At 55.7% G+C, this 22,313-nt stretch overlaps 1 protein-coding gene and 1 non-coding gene across 2 annotated transcripts in view; one reads left to right on the forward strand and one right to left on the reverse strand.

Annotated features, from left to right (window-relative positions):
* Positions 1 to 1,203: 1,203 nt before the first annotated feature.
* LOC126036931 (deleted in malignant brain tumors 1 protein-like) overlaps positions 1,204 to 22,313 on the forward strand; it is a gene marked incomplete at its 3' end in the record, with an annotated part of 180,998 nt that continues 159,888 nt past the window's right edge. The window contains exons 1-6 of the mRNA XM_049797164.1: positions 1,204 to 1,534; positions 3,000 to 3,308; positions 3,544 to 3,853; positions 4,409 to 4,729; positions 4,795 to 5,126; positions 5,483 to 5,797. Of these exons, the coding sequence (XP_049653121.1) occupies positions 1,204 to 1,534; positions 3,000 to 3,308; positions 3,544 to 3,853; positions 4,409 to 4,729; positions 4,795 to 5,126; positions 5,483 to 5,797 (1,918 nt within the window). The remainder of the gene's footprint in view (positions 1,535 to 2,999; positions 3,309 to 3,543; positions 3,854 to 4,408; positions 4,730 to 4,794; positions 5,127 to 5,482; positions 5,798 to 22,313) is intronic.
* TRNAF-GAA (transfer RNA phenylalanine (anticodon GAA)) lies at positions 13,351 to 13,423 on the reverse strand. The gene has a single exon. It is a non-coding gene; the product is annotated as a tRNA-Phe (tRNA).

The following is a 22,313-nucleotide window of genomic DNA, read 5'->3' on the forward strand; positions in this document are numbered from 1 at the left end:
GGCTCCTCCTGTAGCTGGGCTGGCATCTGCAGAGATATATAACCCTCCCATTGCTGTTGTCCCTGTGAGTTCCCGGGAGCTGTGACAGGGAGTGGGGTGCAGCAGTGGTGTGCTGGCAGGGCAGGAGGCTCAGGATGGGGACAGAGGGACTGGTGTTCCCGCAGGTGCTGTGGCTTCTCCTCTGGGTACAGCTGTGCAGGGGTAAGTGTCAACTCCCTTGTCCCACAGCCCAGGGCCAGCAGGTACCAGTGTGGTCATTGGGATTTTTCTGGGAATGGGGTTTCTTTGCAGGTGCTACTGAGATGAGGGGCAGAAGGTGCTCAGGTCCAGGGACCCTGGGCCTTTCCCTGTGCCCATCTGGGTCGGCAAGAATAGCTCTTTTTCCAAGGGTCCAGTGTTCAGGGCAGCCTGTGCCTGGCTGGATTCATAGACACCCTGTCCTGGGGTACCCCTTTGGGATGCCCTGTTCCCCAGCACTGTGCCTCTGGAGCTGGTGGTGGCCTAGCTGGTGATGGCGGCACCCAGAGATGCCCAGGGCACTGCCGAGCTCTAGGGTACCTCGGAGGGTTTGTGTGCTGCTCACTGCCCCCTTGGTCCAGGGGACCCCCTGACCCCATGAGAGCAGTTTGGACCCCACAGAGAGAAGGGGACTGGGGCATCTACAGTAGAGAGACATCCTTCCTGGGGAGCTTGGCCCAGTGTAGGGACTGGGCTGACACCAGGGGTGAGGAGGGGACATGGGTTGGGGGATCCTCAGAATCATCTCAGTGCTCCCTGGGAACGTGAAAAGCCCTGGGGGTGGGGGTGGGTTTGGATGGTGCTGGGGCAGGTGCAGTCTGGTGCTGGAAGCTGCAGGCCTGGGTACAAGGAGCTGTTGAGGGGGTGCCAGGCTGGGGAGTAGAGGGTGTCCAGTGCAGTGCTTGGCAGTGTGTGGGTGGGTGTGAGTGGGGGGCAGGTGGCTGTTGGGGTGGGAAGAGCTGCCTTGTGCAGTGGGATGGAGAGTGACACAGCTGGGCTGGAACTGGGCACCCACAGCCTTGTGCAGTCCATGGGGATAAAAAGGACCCCTGCACTGATCTGGGGAGAGCCTGGAGGAGAGAGGGAGAGATAGAGGGCTCCTACCCCAGTACCTGTGATTCGGCGCACGTAGGGGGTTCCCCCAGACCTGCAGTGCTGGGGTTTGGCACTCTCCTGACGCATCCCATGCTGGTGTTTGAAGGAGCTGCGGAGGTGAGGCTGGCGGATGGCGGCAGTCGCTGTGCTGGGAGAGTGGAGGTGAAACACAATGGCGAGTGGGGGACGGTGTGTGGTGACTACTGGAGCATGAACAATGCAGCAGTGGTTTGTAAGCAGCTGGGCTGTGGGTCTGCTGTTGGAGCTCCCGAGGATGGACACTTTGGGGCAGGATCTGGCCCTATTTGGATGGATGAGGTTGGCTGTAAAGGCACCGAGTCTGCCCTGTCTGACTGCAGACACAGTGGATGGGGTGAACATGACTGTGACCACAGTGAGGATGCTGGAGTGATCTGTTCAGGTAAGGGGACAGCCTGCTGCCTACCTCTGGGTCTGGGATGGGGGATGGGACCGTGGCTGTGTTCTCAGGGAGCAACAAGGGGACACCAGAGCAGGGCCCAGTGGTGCTGGTCTAACTGCCAGGCTGGGACTGTCATTGTTGATGTCCCCAGTCCTTGGGGAAGGCCCAGAGGGATCCTACCCCAGGGTGATCTGACCTCGCCAGAGTGCCTCAGTCACCCTCAGTCAGTGTCTTGGGCTGCAGATGAATCCTCCATCCTTCCCCGGGGTGTCCATTGGGCTTCACTGATCTCCACCCATTCTGCCAGTTTGCAGCCAAGAATGCTGAGGGTCCCTGTGCTGGAAACACGCAGGGGCACTTGCTCAGCACTCCACACACACCTTGGAGGAACGGCATGAGATGGCTGATCCTCCTTGGTCATTCCCCTTTGCAGACATGGTTACCTCACCTGAATCAAATGGGCTTTTCAGAGAGGATGAGTGCTGGGCCCTGGGGAATGGAGCAGGGTGGCCACAAAGCCCTTTGCTGCCTGTGCCCAAGGCTTGGCTGTGTGGACCAGCATTTGCGAGGGTTAGAGGCTTGGCAGATGCTCGACTCTGGCTGCTTCCTCCTGCATCACCACAGTCACAGGCTGGCACTGGGATATATCCCTGGGACTGTGACAGCCCTCTGGGGCACAGTCCCATGTAGGCAGCAGTGACCCACTGCCCAATCTCTCCTGCCTGCCCATGGTTCCCCACACCGCCCCATGACACAGGGTCTTTGGCAGCAGTTACTGACCCTCATCTGTGCCTGCTGTTCTCTGAGAGCTGGCATGGGTCCAGGGGGACTCTCCTGCCCCTCTGTCATGCCATCCATCTCGGTTGTGGACACCTCCAGGCAGAGCACTCTGTCCCTGGCTGAGGACATCCTCCCCGCCAAACAGACATCAGAGGGATCTTCACAGGCACCAGGCATGATAGCTGCTGCACCGTTTCTCTGCTCTGTGACATCTTCCACCTAAAATGAACCTTCCAACACCCCAGGAACACCCCTGGGATCAGAGGGTGCTTCTGGTTGCATCCGGGCGATGGTCCTGCCTGGCCCAAAGCTCTGCAGGGGCTAGGCAGGCTGCAGCAGTCATTATCATCTGGGCCAGTTCTCCTGGATCCAGACTGCTCACACTATGGCAGTGCTGGGGGGACCATGCCAGGCTGCTCAGGGGACCTTGTGTGCAGCAGTTTGTCTGAGCAGCACCTGTGGCTGTGAGTCTGTGACAGACACACACCCTCAAGTGCTCTGCTGGTGTAGAGATGGGGTGCGTGGGGGTCTGGATGTGCCTGTGTCACCAACACCCCCCCAACAACTTCCTCTGGAATGTGCGCTGGGCAGTTTGGTCATGGCTTGCTTGAGCATGATGCAGGACATGGGCATTTAACTGCCAGAGGGCTCTGGGAACTCCCAGTTGTTATGGGTTTTTTTCCAGGATTTGTCCGGCTGGTGGAAGGGAAGAGCCACTGCTCAGGACGTGTGGAGATCCATGACGGGGACCAGTGGAAAACTGTCTGTGATTCACATTTTAGTCCCAAAGATGCTGATGTTGTCTGCAGGGAGTTGCAGTGCGGCGTGGCCCTGCCTTTTGCTGGGCCAGCTCACTTTGGAGAAGGGGTCAGTCCCATCTGGGATGGAGAGCTGCAGTGTGTGGGGAATGAATCCCGCCTCATCTCCTGCCGCAGAGGGTCCTCCAGGGACCAGCCCTGCACCCATGCAAACAGCGCTGTTGTCACCTGCACACGTAAGGACTCAGGGAGGTGTTGACCACCAGGGCTGTGGCAGGGGTTGGGGAACAGAGCAAGGACCGTGCTGGGCCAGGTGTGAGGACAGGAGGGATGATGGGATTGTCTGCAGCATGAAAATAGTGCAGAAGGAGAAGAAAGGCATGCTGTCCCTCTGGCCTCCCTGCCAGCTACTGCGGGTATGTGAGCACCAATCCACCCTCTCTCCTCCTCCTCTGTCCCCACAATACACAGGGTTCAGCCTGGTGAACGGCAGCACAGCGTGTGCAGGGAGGGTAGAGGTCCAGGTGTCGGGGACCTGGGGGACCCTCTGTGCCTCCCACTGGGATCTCTCAGATGCCCACGTTCTCTGTCGTCAACTCAACTGTGGGTTTGCTGAGTCCATTCCTGGAGGAGAGCATTTTGGGAGAGGGACTGGCCCCGTCTGGAGAGACTCATTCCACTGTGACGGGACAGAAGCCCACCTGGGACAGTGCCCAGTGATCACCCTGGGAGCCTCACCATGCTCCCACGGGAACAACGCTGCTGTCGTTTGCTCAGGTGAGTGCTGGAAAAATGCTTCATTAACTCCATTTGCCATTCGTGTGTGACGTGGCCACCCAAAGCAGGGATCCCATGGCTGTGCAAGGCTGAATTTCTCCCTGGAGAAACCCTGGCTTCCCCAGGAGCCATCTGGAGGGCTTTGCCTGCTCAGAGTGACAGCTCTACTTTGTGAGAGCTGAGGGCTGAACGGAGGCAAGCATCTGCCCCCAGGGCAGTGGCTTAGGTCCCAGCACCACCACCAGGCCTGGGCTCCTCCATTCTCCTACTGTTGGACAAGCCCAGGACAGGGCTCCAGGGCTGTGCTCCACCTCTCTGGCTGCAGACAACTGCATCCCAACCCCAGACAGAGCTCTACAGAGCCTTATCCCACCACCCAGGCAGCAAGTGCCTGGGTGCCCCCAGCAGCAGCAGACCTGGGTGTGAGCTGCAGAGAGGATTTTGCCTTCACTTCTCATCAGCAAAAGTCTCAATCTTGTTGTGTATGATTGCAAAATCCCCCCTCACCCTGCTCCCTGAAGGGTGCTGTGGCATCTCTGCTCTCCCCAGGCTCAGCCAGCTTTGCATCCCTGCGGCTGGTGGGTGGAGGGAGCCGGTGCGACGGACGAGTGGAGATCTTCCAGAACGGGACATGGGGCAGAGTCCTGGACGACCAGTGGGACGTGCAGGAGGCCAGCGTGGTGTGCCGGCAGCTGCAGTGTGGAGAGGCAGGGACAGCCTACAACCCCCCAAAGCCTGAGCGAGGGACGGGTCCCGTGGGGCTGCGAGGGGTCCGGTGCACAGGGCACGAGGCCAACCTGTCTCTCTGCAACACCTCCCTGCCCGAGAGTGCACTGGCAGCAGGGGTTGCGGAGGACGTGGCAGTCATTTGCTGGGGTGAGTGGTGCTGCACGGGCCCCCCAGGTGATGGGGTGGGTGGGCAGCCGGCCCCTGACAGCAACCGAGGTTTCTGCCCACTGCAGGGAGCCGGAGGGTCCGGCTGGTGAACGGGTCTGGGCGCTGTGCTGGGAGAGTGGAGATCTACTACCAGGGCATCTGGGGAACTGTCTGTGATGATGGCTGGGACCTGTCTGATGCTGCCGTCATTTGCCACCAGCTGGACTGTGGAGGGGCAGTGAAGGCAGCCGGCTCCGCTCAGTTCGGGGAAGGCTCCGGGCAGATCTGGCTGGATGGCGTGAACTGCTCTGGGACCGAAGCTGCTCTCTGGGACTGCCCTGCCAGGCCCTGGGGGCAGCACGACTGCGGGCACAAAGAGGATGCGGGAGTCATCTGCTCAGGTCTGTGGTGGGAGCTGTAGTGGGAATCTAGTTCCTGGGGAGGCCAGGACACAAGGAGAGACAGGCATGGCCAAGGCTGTCCCTGGCTGCCTCTGAGCTCCAGCCCGAGCATGTCTTGTGGACACCCATGCACGGGTACCCTCAGTCCCACTGCGGGTCCCTGGAGAGCTCAGCCATCCCTGAGGGTTAGCAGGAAGGGCAGGGGTGTCTGTCCATCAGGGACTTCTCTCTGCACTTGGGTGCAAGGGGGATGTGCTGGCCCTGGCCCTACCCAGATAAGGGCCTGGGGGGTGCAGGGTGTCCTGGGTCCCACAGCCCCAGACCAGCCTGTTCCCCCTTGGTGCCTATCCTCCCAGAGTTCGTGGCCCTGAGGCTGGAGAACAGTGATGGCTGCTCCGGGCGCCTGCAGGTTTTCTACAACGGGACGTGGGGCAGCATTTGCTCCAACTCGATGACTCTCGACACGGTGTCTCTGGCATGCAAGGAGCTGGGCTGCGGGGATGGAGGAACTCTGGAAACACAGCTGCCTTACGGAAGGGTGTCTGGTCCTACGTGGCTGGATTACGTGCAATGTGGGGAAAAAACCAGCTCCTTCTGGCAGTGTCCCTCTGCTCCCTGGAACCCACGGTCATGTGAAGAGCTGCGAGAGGAGACCCACATCACCTGTACTGGTAACTCTGAACCACCTGGGCACCCCAGTGTCACCACAGCGCCTGTTGCCTGCTGGGTATGGCCAAATGTAGAGAAAGAGCTTGGAGGGGCTTTCCCTTTCCATGTCAGTCCCTTCTGCTGCTGGTGGCAGAAAAGCGATCACAGCCACACACATCCAGCAGCAGTTGCCACCCAGGTTGCCAGCAGCGCCTGGGGGAGGCAGAGGCATCTCCAGGTGAGGTCTCAGAAGAGACCAGACAGGGTTCAGAAGAACCTCCCCTCCATAGACATGTTCCTGCTGCTCTGTTAAACAGGGACTTTTGGGGGCTGAGCAGTCTGGGTCCCCCCACAGTCCTGTGCATGCCCCCTCAATGACCAGGGTTCAGTTGCTGCCGAGATCGAGATAGCAGAGGGAGGCACAAGCAGAGCTCAGTTCTCCTCTCTTCTGCACGATCTCCCAAACCAGACCTTTCACCACAGTGTTTCCTCTTCAGGGAGACGCCCAGAGATGCCCTCAATCCCTCTGGCCCCGTGCCCCAACTCCACGAGTTGCACAGGTAGGGAGCTGCTCCTCTGTGGATGCTTCTTGTCTGGCAGGGCTCTGCCTGCAGTCTCCGTGCCATGGGAGGTCTTTGCCTTCTCCAGACAGGGAGAAGATTCGTGTTGTGGGAGGTGAGGACAGGTGCTCGGGCAGAGTGGAGGTCTGGCACCGTGGCTCTTGGGGAACAGTATGTGACGACTCCTGGGACATGCGGGATGCCGAGGTGGCGTGCAGGCAGCTGGGCTGTGGCCCCGCGATGTCTGCCCTGCATGAGGCTGCGTTTGGGGAGGGGACGGGCCCCATCTGGCTGGAGCAGGTGGAGTGCCGTGGGACAGAGCCGTCTCTGCAGGACTGCTGGGCCCGGCCTGGGGATGGCGGTGCTTGCCGGCACAAGGAGGACGCTGCTGTAAACTGCTCAGGTGAGTGGCAGGGCTGGGACCCCTTGCTCAGGGGAAGGCCTTTTGCCCCGTTGGTCCTGGCATGGCCTGTAACCTCCCAAGAGCAAGAACATTTCTGCAGAGTGCAGGAGCCTGGTGCCAAGTGGGGAGCAGCCTCGGTGGAACTGGACGTCTTCTGGCCATTGCCTGTGGGGCCCTGCAGCCCCAGGGTTATCCCCTGGGCTGCCTGTGCCATCCTGCCTGCCACCCAGAGCAGAGGCACTGTTCCCTATCCCGCCCTCTCTTTCTAGCACTGCAGGAGAGGCAATTTGGGTGGGATGTGTCAGGGACATCCACAGACACACACACGGTGTGTTGGGGGAGAGGCTCCCCGCTGCCCTCACACCCACCCTCTCAGCCCAGCTCTTCTTTTCCTCCTCTGCAGCTACACCCAGGACAGCAGCACTCCCACCCCGAGCAGGTAACTTGCCTTGCCCCTGCAGCTGGGTATCCCCAGGGAAAGACTGTGACCTGCAGCAGGGTGGAAGGGGCTCCTTGCTGGGGTGTGAAACTCCCAGGAGAAGGCACTGGTCTGGTGGTGAGAAGGGTAGGGAACATTATAATTTACTCACCAGGGTAGAAGCTTCTCCATTGCTCATCCCTGGGGCTCTCCAATCCCTGCTGCCTTGTGTGATGGGGGTCAGGAATGGTGCTTTTCCCACCTCACCCAGGCCTGGTGCTGGCCTTTCCATATTCTTGCCCACACAGATTCCCCCCAGGGCCGTCTGAGTGGCAGAGGGAGAGTCTCAGTGCCCGTCATCATCTGCATCATCCTGGGGGCCCTTCTCTTCCTGCTCCTGGCCCTCCTGGCTGGGCAAGCTCTATGCACCAGGGCTGGGCGCAGAGGTTGGTCTTTCCACAGCGGTCCCAGGGGGAGATACCTCCTGGAAGGGCTGTGGGGTGTCAGTGAGGGGCATTGGCAAAGCTGGGGGGGTGAGACCGTGTGCTGCCACCTGTCCCATGCACCACCCCATTGAGTGCCTGGCCGTGGGGCACCAGCAGCAAGGGGTGGAGAGAGCCCAGAGGCGGGGGGAGGTAGCAATGGTGCAAGGAGAGAAATGCCAGAGCGGGGCTGGGGGAAATGTGAGCAGAAGGCAGATGGCCAAGGCAATGCTCTGGGTAGTGCTGGGGGGGGGACTCTGGGACAAGGGAGATGATGGGAGGAGTGCAGGGCAGAAGGGTCCATCCCCGTGGTGTCAGGCCCCCAGGCTGTCCCCTCTGCCCAGCCCTGCCCACCCCTGGCTACTCTAGACCCATTGGGCAGATAGGGGAAAGCTCCAGGTGGAGGAAACATGGGAGCTGCTCCAGGGTCAGCCAAGGGGTACATGACCCTGGGGCCAGAGGGGCATGAGTGCTGTCTCTGATGGGATGATGCGAGGGTGACGCTGCCCCAGATAATCTCCACAGTGATGTTGCCCTCACTGGGGATGTGGTGGCTGTGCCTGCACAGTGCAGTGGGGCTGTGCCATTGGGCCAGTCCTGGGCTGGCCCAAGAAACAGGTTTGGGGCAGCACAGTGTGATCCCATTGCCCCTCTGCCTGTCCCTCTGCCAGCCCTACCTCTGTCCCCAGGCTCCAGGAGTGCTCAGGAGCCCTTCCCTGAGGCTGTGTACGAGGAGATCGGTTACAGCCCAGTGTGGGAGAAGCAGGCGAGGTTTGGTCGCTCAGGTGGGTGTGGGTCCTCCCTGGAGGAACATCTGCAGGACCCTTTCCCCTGGCCCCAACCCCGGGCTGATTCCCTGAAGCCCCCCAGCCCATGGTCCTTGTGACACTGGGGCCACGTGGTCTGTGGGGAGACCATCCAGGTCCTGGGCCTGGAAGGGGAGCTTTCTGCCAAACAAACAGCTTTGCCTGTCCCAGCAGGACAGCCCCTCTCTTCCTGCCCCTGCACCCCAAGTGACACCCACGGAGTGAGGGAAGGGGCTGTCCTAGGGCAGCTCTGGGAGCACCTTTGAGACAGGGTTTGCCCCAGGGAGGCAGGGGGATTTCCCAGCCCTCCTCCCCATGCAGCCCCAGCTCTGTGGGTCCCCCTTCCCCAGCAGCTCTGACCACGAGGCAGGTCAGTGGGGCTCACTTCCTAACAGCCACTGTGCATCTCTGCAGGCTCCTATTCAGAGGAGTCCCTGACCCAGCTGCAGCCCTACCCTGGGGTCAGTGAGGAGGAGGATGGTCTGGGCTCAGCACCAGGTAACAGAGGCAAGAAGGAGTTGATCTCCCTGAAGACATGTGATGGGCAGAGGTGTCACTCTGTGTCACCGCTGGAGATGGGGAGGACATGGGGGTCTCCTGTGGTGCTGCCAATACCCGTGTCTCAGCCCTGTGTCCCTGCGCATCTTCGCTCTGCTCTGCAGGACGTATCTTCTCACTGTCACCAGCTCCCCTCTCTCTTCAGATGTTCTTGTCCCACCTGGAGGTGACCCAGCAGATGGTTATGATGATGCCAGGAAGGTTTCTGATCCCGTGGAGGATGTTGCCCCTGGTCAGGGAGAGAGGGAAATGGCCGGGCATCCAGAGGAGGGAGCAGAGCCCAGGGTTGCACCCGGAGGTGAGAGGGAAGTTTAGCACTGCTGGTTCCTGGGGTGCGACCCCTGGGGCCACCCAAGTCACTGCTGTCCTGAGACCCCTGGTTCCTGGGAAGGGGGAACCTGTCCCAGGAGTTTTCCTTGGAGGGACTAGGGGTAGGAGAAGGAGCTGAATGTGGTGAGGAGCAGGGAGGAAGATGCTGTACAGACCCCATGGGCTGAACTACATTGTCCTGCCTTGCTGCTTGCAGGGGCCAGCCTGCGCTCCTGGAGAAGTGCTGGGGTCCCTGGAGCTGAAGAAGACACGTGGCCCCTGTCCTTTGGGAGCATGGGCTATGATGATGCTGAAGAGGTATCTCTGGCACACCCCCCTGAGGACACAACGGCTGTGACATCGGAGCTCTGTGCACAACAGTCCCAGAGCCCCAGGCCATGAGACCCCATCCCTGCCGTGCAGCTGCATGCAACCAGAAGGGAGGTCTGTGGAGCTGGGAGAGCTATGAGCACCAGGGAACCATGTCCCTTGGCCCATGGGCAGTAGAAACTGCCTGGAATTTCCTCTATGTTTATTCCCTTTTTATGCTATGTATCATCTTCGTTGTTACTAAAAGTCTCCAGGGGCTTTGACCCAGATCTGGTGCTTGCCTGGCCAAGTGTGAGGGCATCTTCCTGAGGCTGATGAGGAGGAGCAGAGAACAAAGTCATGGAGGTGGGGAAATGGGCATGTCTCAGGGACAGCAGGCTTGGGGTCAGGTTATGGAGCAGCAAGAGCCCATGGTCCCTGGGGAATAACCCTGCTGACAGAGACATTTCCATCCTACTGGCCACAGGCAGTTTCTAGTCAAAATGGCTCTCTGAAAGGTCCTGTGATGCACCACAGTGGGAGCACCCATTTTATGAGTGTAGGGTTTCCCAGCTGCTCTTTGCCTCAGGCAGGGCCTGGGCCATGCTGGTGCCACAGTACAGAGGCCATGACAGAGCTGCCATGTCAGGGTGAGTCCTGGGCTGTGGCCCCACAGAAGTGAGCCCTGAGGTGGCCGCAGTGCCCTGAACACCCCAGCCAGCCCCAGGGGGGGAAATGGCCCATGGATTACCTCCCACCATGGATAAGAGGCAGCTCTGCTCCCCACTGCCCCAGCAGAGGGTGCAGAGCTTCTTTCTGGGACACACGGGGCTGGGATTCCCTTTCCTAATTATCTGCCAGGACCCCAGTCTGCATGGGCTGCTCCTGCTGCCTTGGGCCCTTGTAGACCCTGAGCACTCTTTTCAAGGCACTGAGCTGCCTCCTTCCTGAGAAGAGGCTTCAAAGCCCCACGGCTGCCTGGGACCCCTCCTCCTGCTCTTCTCCAGCTCCCACCCCCGCTCTTCTTCTGCCTCTCCATGGATGTCAGTTTGGATTTGTGTCAGGGCGGTACTTGTGTGCAGGTACAAAAGGAATGGGAACAGAGGGGATGGGGGCACCTTTCCCCCAGCACTGTTGGAGGGCCAGGGGGATGGAGAAGAGATCCCCAGGAGATGTGTGCTGCAGCCAGAAGCCATGGTACAGTCCCTGGCCTGGAGAAGGGCTCATCTGGGAGGATGCTCACGTGGGCACATTTCCATGGCAGAGGAGATTTTGTGTCCTTCCCCTAAAAGAGGCACTGCTGGGAGCTGAGCCAGGGTTCCTTTTCCTTGGCTGTGGCTTTCAGCTGCCCCAGTGCCTATGGGCAGAGAAACCTCTTGTGCAGGATCCAGGCGGGGAGAAGGGTTTGACACCTGGGCAGGACCTGGTGCCCAAACTGCTCTCCCTGGTTGTCCTGGTGGGTCTCCACACCCCTCTGGCACTTCCCCAAAAGGCTCCTCTGCTGTGGGCTGGAAGGTGCCTTGGCTCTCTGTGGCAGGGTTCCCTGTGGGGAGTTGCTGGAGCTCAGTACTGCTGCAAGCAGCAGGATCTGGCCTTAGAGGAGAAGAGGGGAGGAGGTGGCTGTCACCAACATCCTCCCCACTTCACCATTGCCCCATTCCCTGCTGGAAGCTCCTCCACCCCGGGGTGATCCTCGGGGATCTGGGAGAAGCCCAGGCACACACGTCCCTCTGCCCGATACCCCAGAGCCTTCCTACTGGCAGACCCAATGGGAGAGCAGCATTCCCAAGGTGAGACCCCCATGGTGATGGGTGACATACATGGGCACTGCAAACACAGCCTCCATCCCCTGGAAAACTCCCATGGGGGCAAGCTCCAGCCCTGCATCTCAGAGAAGGAAGGTATAAAAGTGAAGTAAAGAAGGGGGGAGTGTTATCTTCCGAACACAGGATGGTGGAGGCTATGGGCTATATGGACACTGACGTGCAGACTCAAGGTGCTCCAAGTGGGGAACCCAGCACCTGTCCTGTGCCACCTCACTGCCAGCTCTGCCCTCCCACAGGTGTAATACTTCTCCCTTACCCTGGTACTTGGCAGGTATTTTCCTCTTCCTGCTTGGGGAGATGAGCCACAGGCCTGTGTGTGCTTGAGGGGGCAGCACACCTGAGCTGGAAGAGCCTTTTTCATGGCATTTGGGGACCTGAACTGTCAGGCCCTGCAGGCTGGGTCCATTCTCTGCAGCAAAGCAAGATTGTCTCTGTACCCCAGATCTGTGGTTGTTCCTGCAGCTCCCGAGGACCTGCCTGAGGGGGGTCAGAGTGATACCCCATATCTCAGCACTGCAGCCCCCATGCTGGGCAGAGCTTGGCTGTTTCAAGCCCATAGGAGAGCAGCCTTATTTCTCTGAGTTTCGGCTCACCAGGGTGCTGGGCACCCTGCAGTGAAAGTCCATGTCTCATGCCCCATTTTGGTTGTGGGTGTTATTGCCAAGGGAGGAGCTGAGGCACCATCTCCTGGCCCTCCCTGCCTGTGCATGGCTGTGGACAGCCTGTGACTCCCTGATCCTACCAGCACAGTAGTTACGGACTAGTGACAGAGTCACCAAACACCCCAGGAACAAGAGGTCTGCACCGGTCCCACCTCTGCAGGGTTGTTCCTGACCTCAGCAGATCCAAGTTCCCTGAGCTGAGGCTCTTCTCAAGCCAGTGGCAATGGTGGAAGGATGGTGGAAGGAAAACTCCAGCTGGGAGTCCCACAGCCCTGCCCATGCTCGTCCAGCCCTGACAGCCTTACCTGCTGGCACAGAGTGCTTCCCATGTGGTATGGGATCTCCACCTAGAGTGGAGACAGGACAATCCCAGAGCCTTTGCCCTGGAAAGCCAGCAGGGCAGTGTTGCTCTGGTCCCAAAGGACACCTGGGCTGGACCAGCACCCTCACACCACATCTCCCAGTGCAGCCAGAAGGGATTCCGTAGTGTGCTGCTGCTGTCTATACCCTCCCTGAGGTCTCCTTGCAGGCACACTCTGCTGCCAAGCATTTCCCCTGGCTGGTTTGTGGGTCTAGGATTCAGGGCAGTGACCTGGTCTCGGGTCCAGCACAGCTGCCTGCTTCTCCTCCAAGAAAGGGCTCAGAAGAGGCAGCACACACAGGCATCCCACAGCCCTGCCCACCTCACAGCCAAGCCCTGGGTGGACAGGTCAGGCCCAAAGGGCCTGGGGAGGAGCAGTGCCCGAGCTCCAGCCCACAGCTGCCTGAGGCTGGGCAGTCAGGGCAAAAGCACCACCCCTGGAGATGCCAGGGACTGAACCCAGGACCTCCCACATGCAAAGCGGGTGCTCTTCCACTGAGCTCCATCCCCTTAATGCCTGCCAGCAGGAGAGATGCTCTTCTCCTGTGATGTGTCTATGACAAGGGAAGCAGTCTGTGCACCATCGAGAATGGCAAAGAGGAGAGAGACAGGGTCTTTGCAGAGGCCCCTCAAAGGAGAGATGCCATCTGCTGTGGTGCAGGCAAGGAGGGTCGGCTAGAGACCACCCCAATGAAGCACAGAATGGGGAGTCCTGTCCAGGGGAAGGCTGGGGGCTTGCAGTGCAAGAGGAAGGTTCATTCTAACCTGCAGATCTGCAGCTACAGTTCAGGGGCAGTGCTCTGCCAAGAGGTGAAGGAACAAGGAGGGCCAGGGCAGGTTGGAAGAAGTCAGTGTCTGCAAAAATCTACAGGAGCAAATCAGTGCTGAAGCCCGGGGTTGAACCAGGGACCTTTAGATCTTCAGTCTAACGCTCTCCCAGCTGAGCTACCTCAGCCCTGCCCCAGCAGCCCTTGTCCCAGTTCCAGCCCTGCCAGGCCACAGGCTGACATACTCATGAAGAGAGCTCCTTGGGGACATTCCCAGGCAAAATCTGTGCCCAGTGCCAGGCAGAGGAGACCTGGCCTCTAACTGCCTCCATGGCCAGGTAGACTCCAGGTGTGGGGTGGGTGCCAGCTTACAGTGGGAGTGCCAAGATATGTGTCGGGCCTCGGTTACAAAGGTGAGTGGTGAAGGCAAGTGGGCAGGCCAGGCATACGCAGTGTCCAAAGCTGGAGGTGGAAGAAGGGTGGGGTTGGTGGAAGACCTCTCTCATAGGGGAGAGAGGGCCCAGGGGAGGCAGAGCTTTTGCTGGTGCCATAGGCTTTTGCTTCCTTCTGCATGAGCAAGAGTGTTCTGTTCAATGTTTGGAGACCATATTTAGGGGGAGACAAGGCTTGAAAACCTTCAAGGAGTGGGACTGCACAACCTCTCAGTGCAACCTCTTCCAGTGCATAAGTGACCTTATGGTTATGACCTCATGGACCTCATCTCCTGCCTGAACGTTCTTTCAACTTTCGTCCCTTGCCTTACATTTTCCCACCATGCACCATGATGAAGACCCTGGCTCCCTTTTCTTAACTGCCTGATAGGTACTGAAATGCTTCTGTGAGGTTTCCCGAGGCCTTCTCATCTCCATACTGCACAGTGTTCCCTCAGCCTTTCCTCAGGTGGAAAGTTCTCCAGCCCCGTGCACACCCCCCCACACCTGACTGTGTTGGTGCCCCTTCACTGAACTTGCTCCAGTTGATGCATGTCTTTCCTGTGCTGGGGGCACTTGTTCCCATGGACACAGCTGCATGGGAGGACCCACAATACCAATGTGTGACTCTGCAGCTGAAACTCCCACCCCCAAATAAACAGACAGCACAGATGAAGAGATTCAAGAAAAATCCCACCTCTTGTGGCTCTGTGGTGTGCATGGGAGGGAGCTGACTCTCCTTCAAATGCCATGAATACAAATGCAGGATGAAACGCCACCATTGACCCATGGATCCCTTCCCTCAGTCCATGGACCCCCTCCGTCAGCAGGTGCAAAGGAGATCCCTGCCCTTCACTCTCTGAGTATCCTGTCTAAAAAAATAACACAAAAAAAGTGGTACATTAACAGTAACTCTGAGAGAAGGATTATATTTCTGGAACGAAAAAAAAGTCGCATGTAGATGTAACATTGTGTCTGAGCAGAAAGTTTTATTTCAGGAAAGAACTGGCTCTCGCTAGATGAGGGAATAAACACCAGTGATTGCCTTAGCCTGTTTCCCAGCAGGTTCCCCTGGAGCCCCAGGGACACCTGGAGGCAGCCCAGAGGGGGCAGAGAAAGGGCTGCCTTGGGCTGGTCCTCTGCTGCTGAGCTGGGCTGGGCTCCTGGGCTGGAGGGAGCTCATGGCAAGCAGGCAGCACTGCCGAGAGACAGCTCTGCCCAGGAGCAGCTCCTCTGCAAAGCGCCTGCAGGCACCGAGGGGAGAGGAGTGAGGCAGAGAGAGATGTTAAAGGCAGTCTGGGGTGGGAGGGGAGAGGAGAGCTGACCTGGAGAAAAATCTTCACAGCCCTTGACAGGGTAAGTCTCTGGCTGCAGGGCAATGTAACTGTGGTTCCTGGAATGACCTCCTAAAGCTGGCACATCCCACAGCCTAAGGGATCTGTCAGAGGGACTCACAGTTTTTGCAGTGCAGAGAAAAAGGCCATGCTTTGGAGCACAGCTTCCCTGCTGCACCCTCAGAGGGACAGGGCATGTCAGCTGCCTTCAGCTGGGGATGGCTGCAGAGTGTGAAGGTGGGTGTGCAGCCAGGGGTGCCCAGGGCTGTCCCTCTGAGCAGGGTCCCTGCACCCCAAAGGGGGGCTGTGTGCTGGGGCAGGGACTCTGCCATCGGTCAGGGTAAGTACTCAGCCTGCCTGGGGAACTCCAACAGCAGAGTGGGGAGAAGCTGTGGGTGGAAGAAGCAGTGCCCAGCAGGGCAGGGTCCTTCTGCTGACGAGAGGGTGCTGTGTGGGTCAGGGCAACTCACAGCTCCAGATCACCCCCAGGATGTTTCTGAGAGCACTTTTCAAGAGGAAGGACAAAGCAGGGTGTACTCTAAAGTAAAGGAAATTTTCTGTGGTGGGTTGACCCTGGCTGGATGCCAGGTGCCCACCAAAGCCGCTCTATCACTCCCCCTCCTCAGCTGGATGGGGGAGAGAAAAATATAACGAAAGGCTCGTGGGTCAAGATAAGGGCAGTTTAATAAAATGATAGCAAAGGTTGCGCACGAAAGCAAAGAAAAAACAAATGATGTTACTCTCTACTTCCCATCAGCAGGCGATGTCTGGCCACTTCCTGGGAAGCAGGGCTCCTGTACGCGTAGTGCTTGCTCCGGAAGACAAAAATGCCCCCCACTTCCATCTCCCTTCACTTAGCTTTTATATCTGAGCTGACGTCATATGGTATGGAATATCTGTTTAGTTAGTTTAGGTCAGCTGTCCTGGTTATGTCCCGTCCCAAGATCTTGCCCTGCCCCAGCCTGCCATTGAGGGGAGGGCAAAAATGTTGGAGAGACAGCCTTGATGCTGTGCCAGCACTGCTCAGCAGTAGCCAAAACACTGGTGTGTTATCAACACCTTTCTAGCTACAGAGCTGTAGAGCACAGTGCTATGAGGGCTGCTATAGGGAGTACTAACTCCATCTCAGCCAGACCCAATACAATCTCCACCCCTTATTCCATACCATTTGCGTCCTGCTCAGGTCCCACATAATTTAATACAGATATCTTCTAACCATACTATTGTATTTAATTCTCATTACTGAAATCCTTTCTTACCAACACTTACAACTGAAACTACATACTTAAACAACTTTTATACCCAACGTACAGATTTATACATTCTTATTAATTACTATCCCTTGTCCTTTAAGAGATAGATATTACAGGGGCTTCTTCCACTCCTTCAGATGTTCACACACAGGTTATGACTTGGGCCCCATCCGTCTAGATGAGTGGTCAGGACAGGAGAAGCAGTACGTTCAATCGTTGGGCACCAACGTCGGCTTGGTTTGGGTCACCGATGCACTTGTCTGGTTCCTTGCGAATTTCACTCCTCTGCAGTTCAGGTCATTCCTGCTACATTACTTCCTGCAACATACAACTCACATCACAGATTATTTTTCCCCCAAGGTTAAATGTCCTTGAGGCACACACTGGGTCTCCCCATCCTTCCGCATTACCCACCAAGTACACCCAGGTCCCTGAGCAAAGACAATCCCACGAATGGGTTTGCCTTTTCCCATGGGAGGTGCAATCCACACTGCCTTCCCCAGCCACTTCCCCATGTGCACCACGGGGACCTTATCTCCTCCCACAGTATGTAGGGGTTTTGTTTGGGCAGGACCAGGACGGTTAGCAGATCCTCTAGAGTTAACTAGCCAAGTGGCTTCTGCTAAATTTGCATCCCAATGCTTCCATGTCCCATTGCCTAGCGCTCTCAACATACTCTTCAACAGTCCATTATATCTCTCAATTTTTTCCAGATGCCTGCGGGTGATAGGGTATGTGGTATACCCACTCAATGCCATGTTTCTTTGCCCAGGAGCTTATAAGGTTATTTCGGAAATGAGTCCCACTGTCTGATTCAATTCTTTCTGGGGTACCGTGTCGCCATAAAATTTGCCTTTCGAGGCCTAAGATGGTGTTTCGGGCAGTGGCATGGTTTACAGGATATGTTTCTAGCCAACCAGTAGTTGCTTCCACCATGGTGAGTACGTAGCACTTGCCTTGGCGTGTTCGTGGCAGTGGTCCAATGTAGTCAATTTGCCAGGCCTCGCCATATTGAAAACCCAACCACCGCCCTCTGTTCCAGGGAGACTTTACTCTGGTGGCCCTTTTGATTGCAGCACATGTTTCACATTCATGAGTGACCTGTGTGATGGCCTCCATGGTCAGGTCCACCCCTCGATCACAAGGCCACCTATACGTTGCATCTCTCCCTAGATGTCCCGATGTCTCATGGGCCCATCGAGCTACAAATAGCTCACCCTTACGCTCCCAGTCCAGGTCCACCTGAGCTATATCTATTTTGGCAGCCTTGTCTACCTGTTCATTATTTCGATGTTCTTCAGTGGCACGGCTTTTGGGCACGTGAGCATCTACATGACGTACCTTTAGAGTCATGTGTTCTACATGGGCAGCAATGTCCTGCCACAATGCTGCTGCCCAGATGGGTTTACCCTTGCGTTGCCAATTGGTCTTCTTCCACTGCTGTAGCCACCCCCATAGGGCATTAGCCACCATCCAGGAGTCGGTATAGAGGTAGAGTACCGGCCACTTTTCTTGTTCAGCAATGTCTAGAGCCAGTTGGATGGCTTTCACTTCTGCAAACTGACTTGACTCGCCTTCTCCTTCAGGGGCATCAACGACTTGTCGTGTGGGACTCCACACAGCAGCTTTCCACTTCCGATGGTTCCCTACCACACGACAGGATCCATCAGTAAACAAAGCATAACACCTTTCATCTTCTGATAACTCATTATATGGTGGTGCCTCTTGGGCACGAGTCACCTCCTCAGGTGATGCTCCAAAATCTCTGCCTTCTGGCCATTCCATGATCTCTTCCAGAATTCCTGGGTGGTTAGATTTCCCCAGTCGAGCCCGTTGCGTGATCAATGCTATCCACTTACTCCATGTAGCGCTGGTTGCATGATGTGTAGAGGGGATGTTTCCTTTGAACATCCAGTGTAGCACGGGCAATCGTGGTGCCAAGAGGAGATATGTTTCTGTACCAACAACTTCTGAAGCGGCTCGAACCCCCTCATATGCTGCTAAGATCTCTTTTTCAGTCGGGGTATAGTGAGCTTCTGATCCTCGGTACCCCCGACTCCAAAACCCTAATGGTCGACCTCGGGTTTCTCCTGGTGTTTTCTGCCACAGGCTCCAGGTGAGACCATGTTCCCCAGCTGCAGTGTAGAGTACATTTTGTACATCTGGTCCTGTTCGGACGGGCCCAAGAGCTACTGCACGAGCTATTTCCTGTCTGATATGCTCAAAGGCTTGTTGTTGTTCAGGGCCCCATTCAAAATAGTTCTTTTTCCACATTACTCGATAGAGAGGGCTCACGTAAGGGTGAACAAGGACCTCGGGAGCCTGCATAATAAAACCATTCACATCAATGCCTGGTAGGGAGAGGGAGATGTGTTCCCTCATCTCCTCCACAAGATAGCTCCCACAACACAGCAAAACCATCACTGCCAGGACAAAGCACATAGACACTATTGGTATTAGCACGTTCCCACGTTCCTTCATTCTCCACACAAGATAGCTCCCACAGCACAACAAAGCCATCAGTGCCAGGACAAAGCACACAGCCATTATTTGCATTAACATGTTCCCAAACTCAGCAAGCTAGAGATAAGCAAGCAGCTAACAAGCTCTGTGACCTGCACAGGAGCTTGCCACTTAATGACTAGCTATAGAACGCTTAATGCAAAACTGCCGTTGTCATGCCCCACATTGGGTGCCAAAAAGGACTGTGGTGGGTTGACCCTGGCTGGATGCCAGGTGCCCACCAAAGCCGCTCTATCACTCCCCCTCCTCAGCTGGAACGGGGGAGAGAAAAATATAACGAAAGGCTCGTGGGTCAAGATAAGGGCAGTTTAATAAAATGATAGCAAAGGTTGCGCGCGAAAGCAAAGAAAAAACAAATGATGTTACTCTCTACTTCCCATCAGCAGGCGATGTCTGGCCACTTCCTGGGAAGCAGGGCTCCTGTACGCGTAGTGCTTGCTCCGGAAGACAAAAATGCCCCCACCTCCGTCTCCCTTCACTTATCTTTTATATCTGAGCTGACGTCATATGGTATGGAATATCTGTTTGGTTAGTTTAGGTCAGCTGTCCTGGTTATGTCCCGTCTCAAGATCTTGCCCTGCCCCAGCCTGCCATTGAGGGGAGGGCAAAAATGTTGGAGAGACAGCCTTGATGCTGTGCCAGCACTGCTCAGCAGTAGCCAAAACACTGGTGTGTTATCAACACCTTTCTAGCTACAGAGCTGCAGAGCACAGTGCTATGAGGGCTGCTATAGGGAGTACTAACTCCATCTCAGCCAGACCCAATACATAAGTTCTCAACCAGGAGACGCAGCACATATTTACTTGTCTCTGACTAGCTGATAGTTAGAAGTACCACACGGAATGACCAGCAAACCCACTAGCCACATTGAGCAAGGGCAGCATTAATTGCATTGGACTCATTGCCTGTCCGGAGTTCGTGGGACATCAACATTACGATAGCAGAACCATGAATACTTCGTAAGGTTGTCACATTCCTCTGTAAACTCATCCTCTGTTTGTTATGCACCGCAGTAATTCAAGCTACCATGCTGTGCTTCCCAATCGCCATTCACTTCCAAAACCATCCAGAAGCCCACATCACGTATCTCAAAGTAAAATAGTGCTCTAATTTAGTCCTCTGTCTATTAAGGTGAGAGGAATATCTGTTTCTATGAGATGCAAGCTGGGAATCAAAGGCTGGTGGTAAAGATCTGGTTTAGGTTTTGAAGTCAGTGGGAGGTTTGACTGAGTTTCGGTGCAGCCAGGGTGTCCCGGCCTTTGTTCCCATGATGATACAGACTCTTGCCATAGCTGCAAAGAAAGCCTGTGTGATTTTATCCACATGAAAAGAGATAAATAACAATACACTGATACGTGGTGCATGAGAAGTGTACATGGCTCAGATCCTTCTTTGACAATATGCGTCATTTTTTAAGGGTGATGGTTCTATATTTACAGGACACTGACTATAAATAAGGGATGTGTTGTGGATCAGTTGTGAAAAGACCTAAGGCAACTGACTTCAATATTTGCTTTGGAAAGTGCCCAAAGAGCAGGCAGGCAGGCAGTCAGTCACCTGGAGGATTTTCATTTTGACAGCTTCTGCTTTCTGCGCTTTTTATTAGATAGCTAAGTTACACAGTGTTGAATTGGAGAGCATATTTAAGTATGCTGTGATGTTATTCGTATTCTGAAGTGATTTTGCAAAGAATCGATGAATTGTACGCACTGTCATAACTGAGGGATATTGACTTAGGAGAGGTCAAGGCTGCCTTTGAGCTAAATGCAAAGCAGGTGGACGGCATTTGATCGCCACTTAACATGAAAGGTGCAATTCAGGAAGATCCCTGCTGCTGGTGTAATGGTCTCTAAGAAGACATGCTTGTGTTTTTGTAACACGAGTGTAATGAAAAAAGTAAAATGTCATGCGTTTGCCCGTTTGACAAAGAGATGGACAAAGACTTTACAAGGTTGGTCTAAAGCGTAGCTACTCCTACTTGTGCTGTCTCCTACCACCTTCTCCGAGCAGGGCTGAGAGCACTTCTGAATTTTCTCTGTTTTTTCTTGCAGTCTCTTCTGTGAGGCAGTGGAAATTTTACCACATTTATTTTCCCGATAAAGTTTTAGCATGGTTGTTCTCCTCAGGCTTTGAGCTGCAGTGAGGTATCCCGTTGTTGTACAGAGGGAAAGGGGAGAAAAAGAAAAGTGCATGTGCTACCTCTTCTTTGGTGGAGACACTTGGGTTATCTGTTCATCTTGCATACGTATATAGGGTTGGAGCCTCAGCATTCACCCCAGCTCTCCCCTCTACCATTTTCAGATGCATTTTCCCCAACGTCATTGTCGGAAACCCAGGGATGGAGGCAGGGATGGAGAGAGAGACCAACCGAGGCAGGCACAAAAGGGGAAGAGAAGGGCTGGGGCTGGGGAAAGGAGGGGCAGAGGCAGTTGCTGCAGCACTGGCAGGCGTGTTAGTGGCAACAGATGGAGAGTGGGCATTCCGTTTTCCCCACCGTTACGTCTTGCGTCCCAGCTCCCAGTACCCTCGAGGTTCCCAGTGGCCCTTAGTACCTGCAGAAGGTGGAGGGACGGACAGGGCTCAGCAGGCCGTCTCTGTCCGGCTGTACTACTTTTGGCTGGGGTAGAGTCAACAGCAGAGTTGACCAGAGCATATTAGATGGAATTTACAGCTTTGATATCTGTTCAGCAGTTGCTGGTCATGGTATTGACTTAACTGTTCTCACCATTAGTGTATCTGATCCGTGCCAGGCTCCTCTTTGCTGTGCATGTTAAAGCTTGGGTTTGCCTTTTGCAGTTTGCTGTGGTCTGTAGCACTTGGTGGTGTTTTGCCTGGGGGGTTTATTACAAAAGCACTGGCCTTGATCTTAATCAGGTATCTGAGTTCTGCATTGATGCCATTACTCTAAGAATCATCTCATGGAGACAATTAACAATTACACCTTTTCCCTTTTCTCCTCTGAGAGTTTTTGGGGGAGTGTCGTGGTTTAACCCCAGACAGCAACTAAGTACCACGCAGCCGCTCACTCACTTCCCCCATCCAGTGGGATGGGGGAGGAAATCGGGAAAATAAGTAAAACTCCTGGGTTGAGATAAGAACGGTTTAATAGAACAGAAAAGAAGAAACTATGATGATAATGATAACAGTAGTAATAAAAGGATTGGAATGTACAAATGATGCACAGGGCAATAGCTCACCACCTGCTGACCGACAGCCCACCAGTCCCTGAGCAGCGATTCCCTGCCCCCCCCCCCCCCCCCCCCCCCACTTCCCAGTTCCTAAACTCGATGGGACGTCACATGGTATGGAATACACCATTGGCCAGTTTGGGTCAGGTGCCTTGGTTGTGTCCTGTGCCAACTTCTTGTGCCGTGGCTGGACATGAGAAGCTGAAAAATCCTTGACTATAGTCTAAACACTACTGAGCAACAACTGAAAACATTAGTGTTATCAACATTCTTCGCATGCTGAACTCAAAACATAGCACTGTACCAGCTACTAGGAAGACAGTTAGCTCTATCCCAGCTGAAACCAGGA

This window comes from Accipiter gentilis, unplaced genomic scaffold (genome assembly GCF_929443795.1).
Source record: "Accipiter gentilis unplaced genomic scaffold, bAccGen1.1, whole genome shotgun sequence".
NCBI lineage: Eukaryota > Metazoa > Chordata > Aves > Accipitriformes > Accipitridae > Astur > Astur gentilis.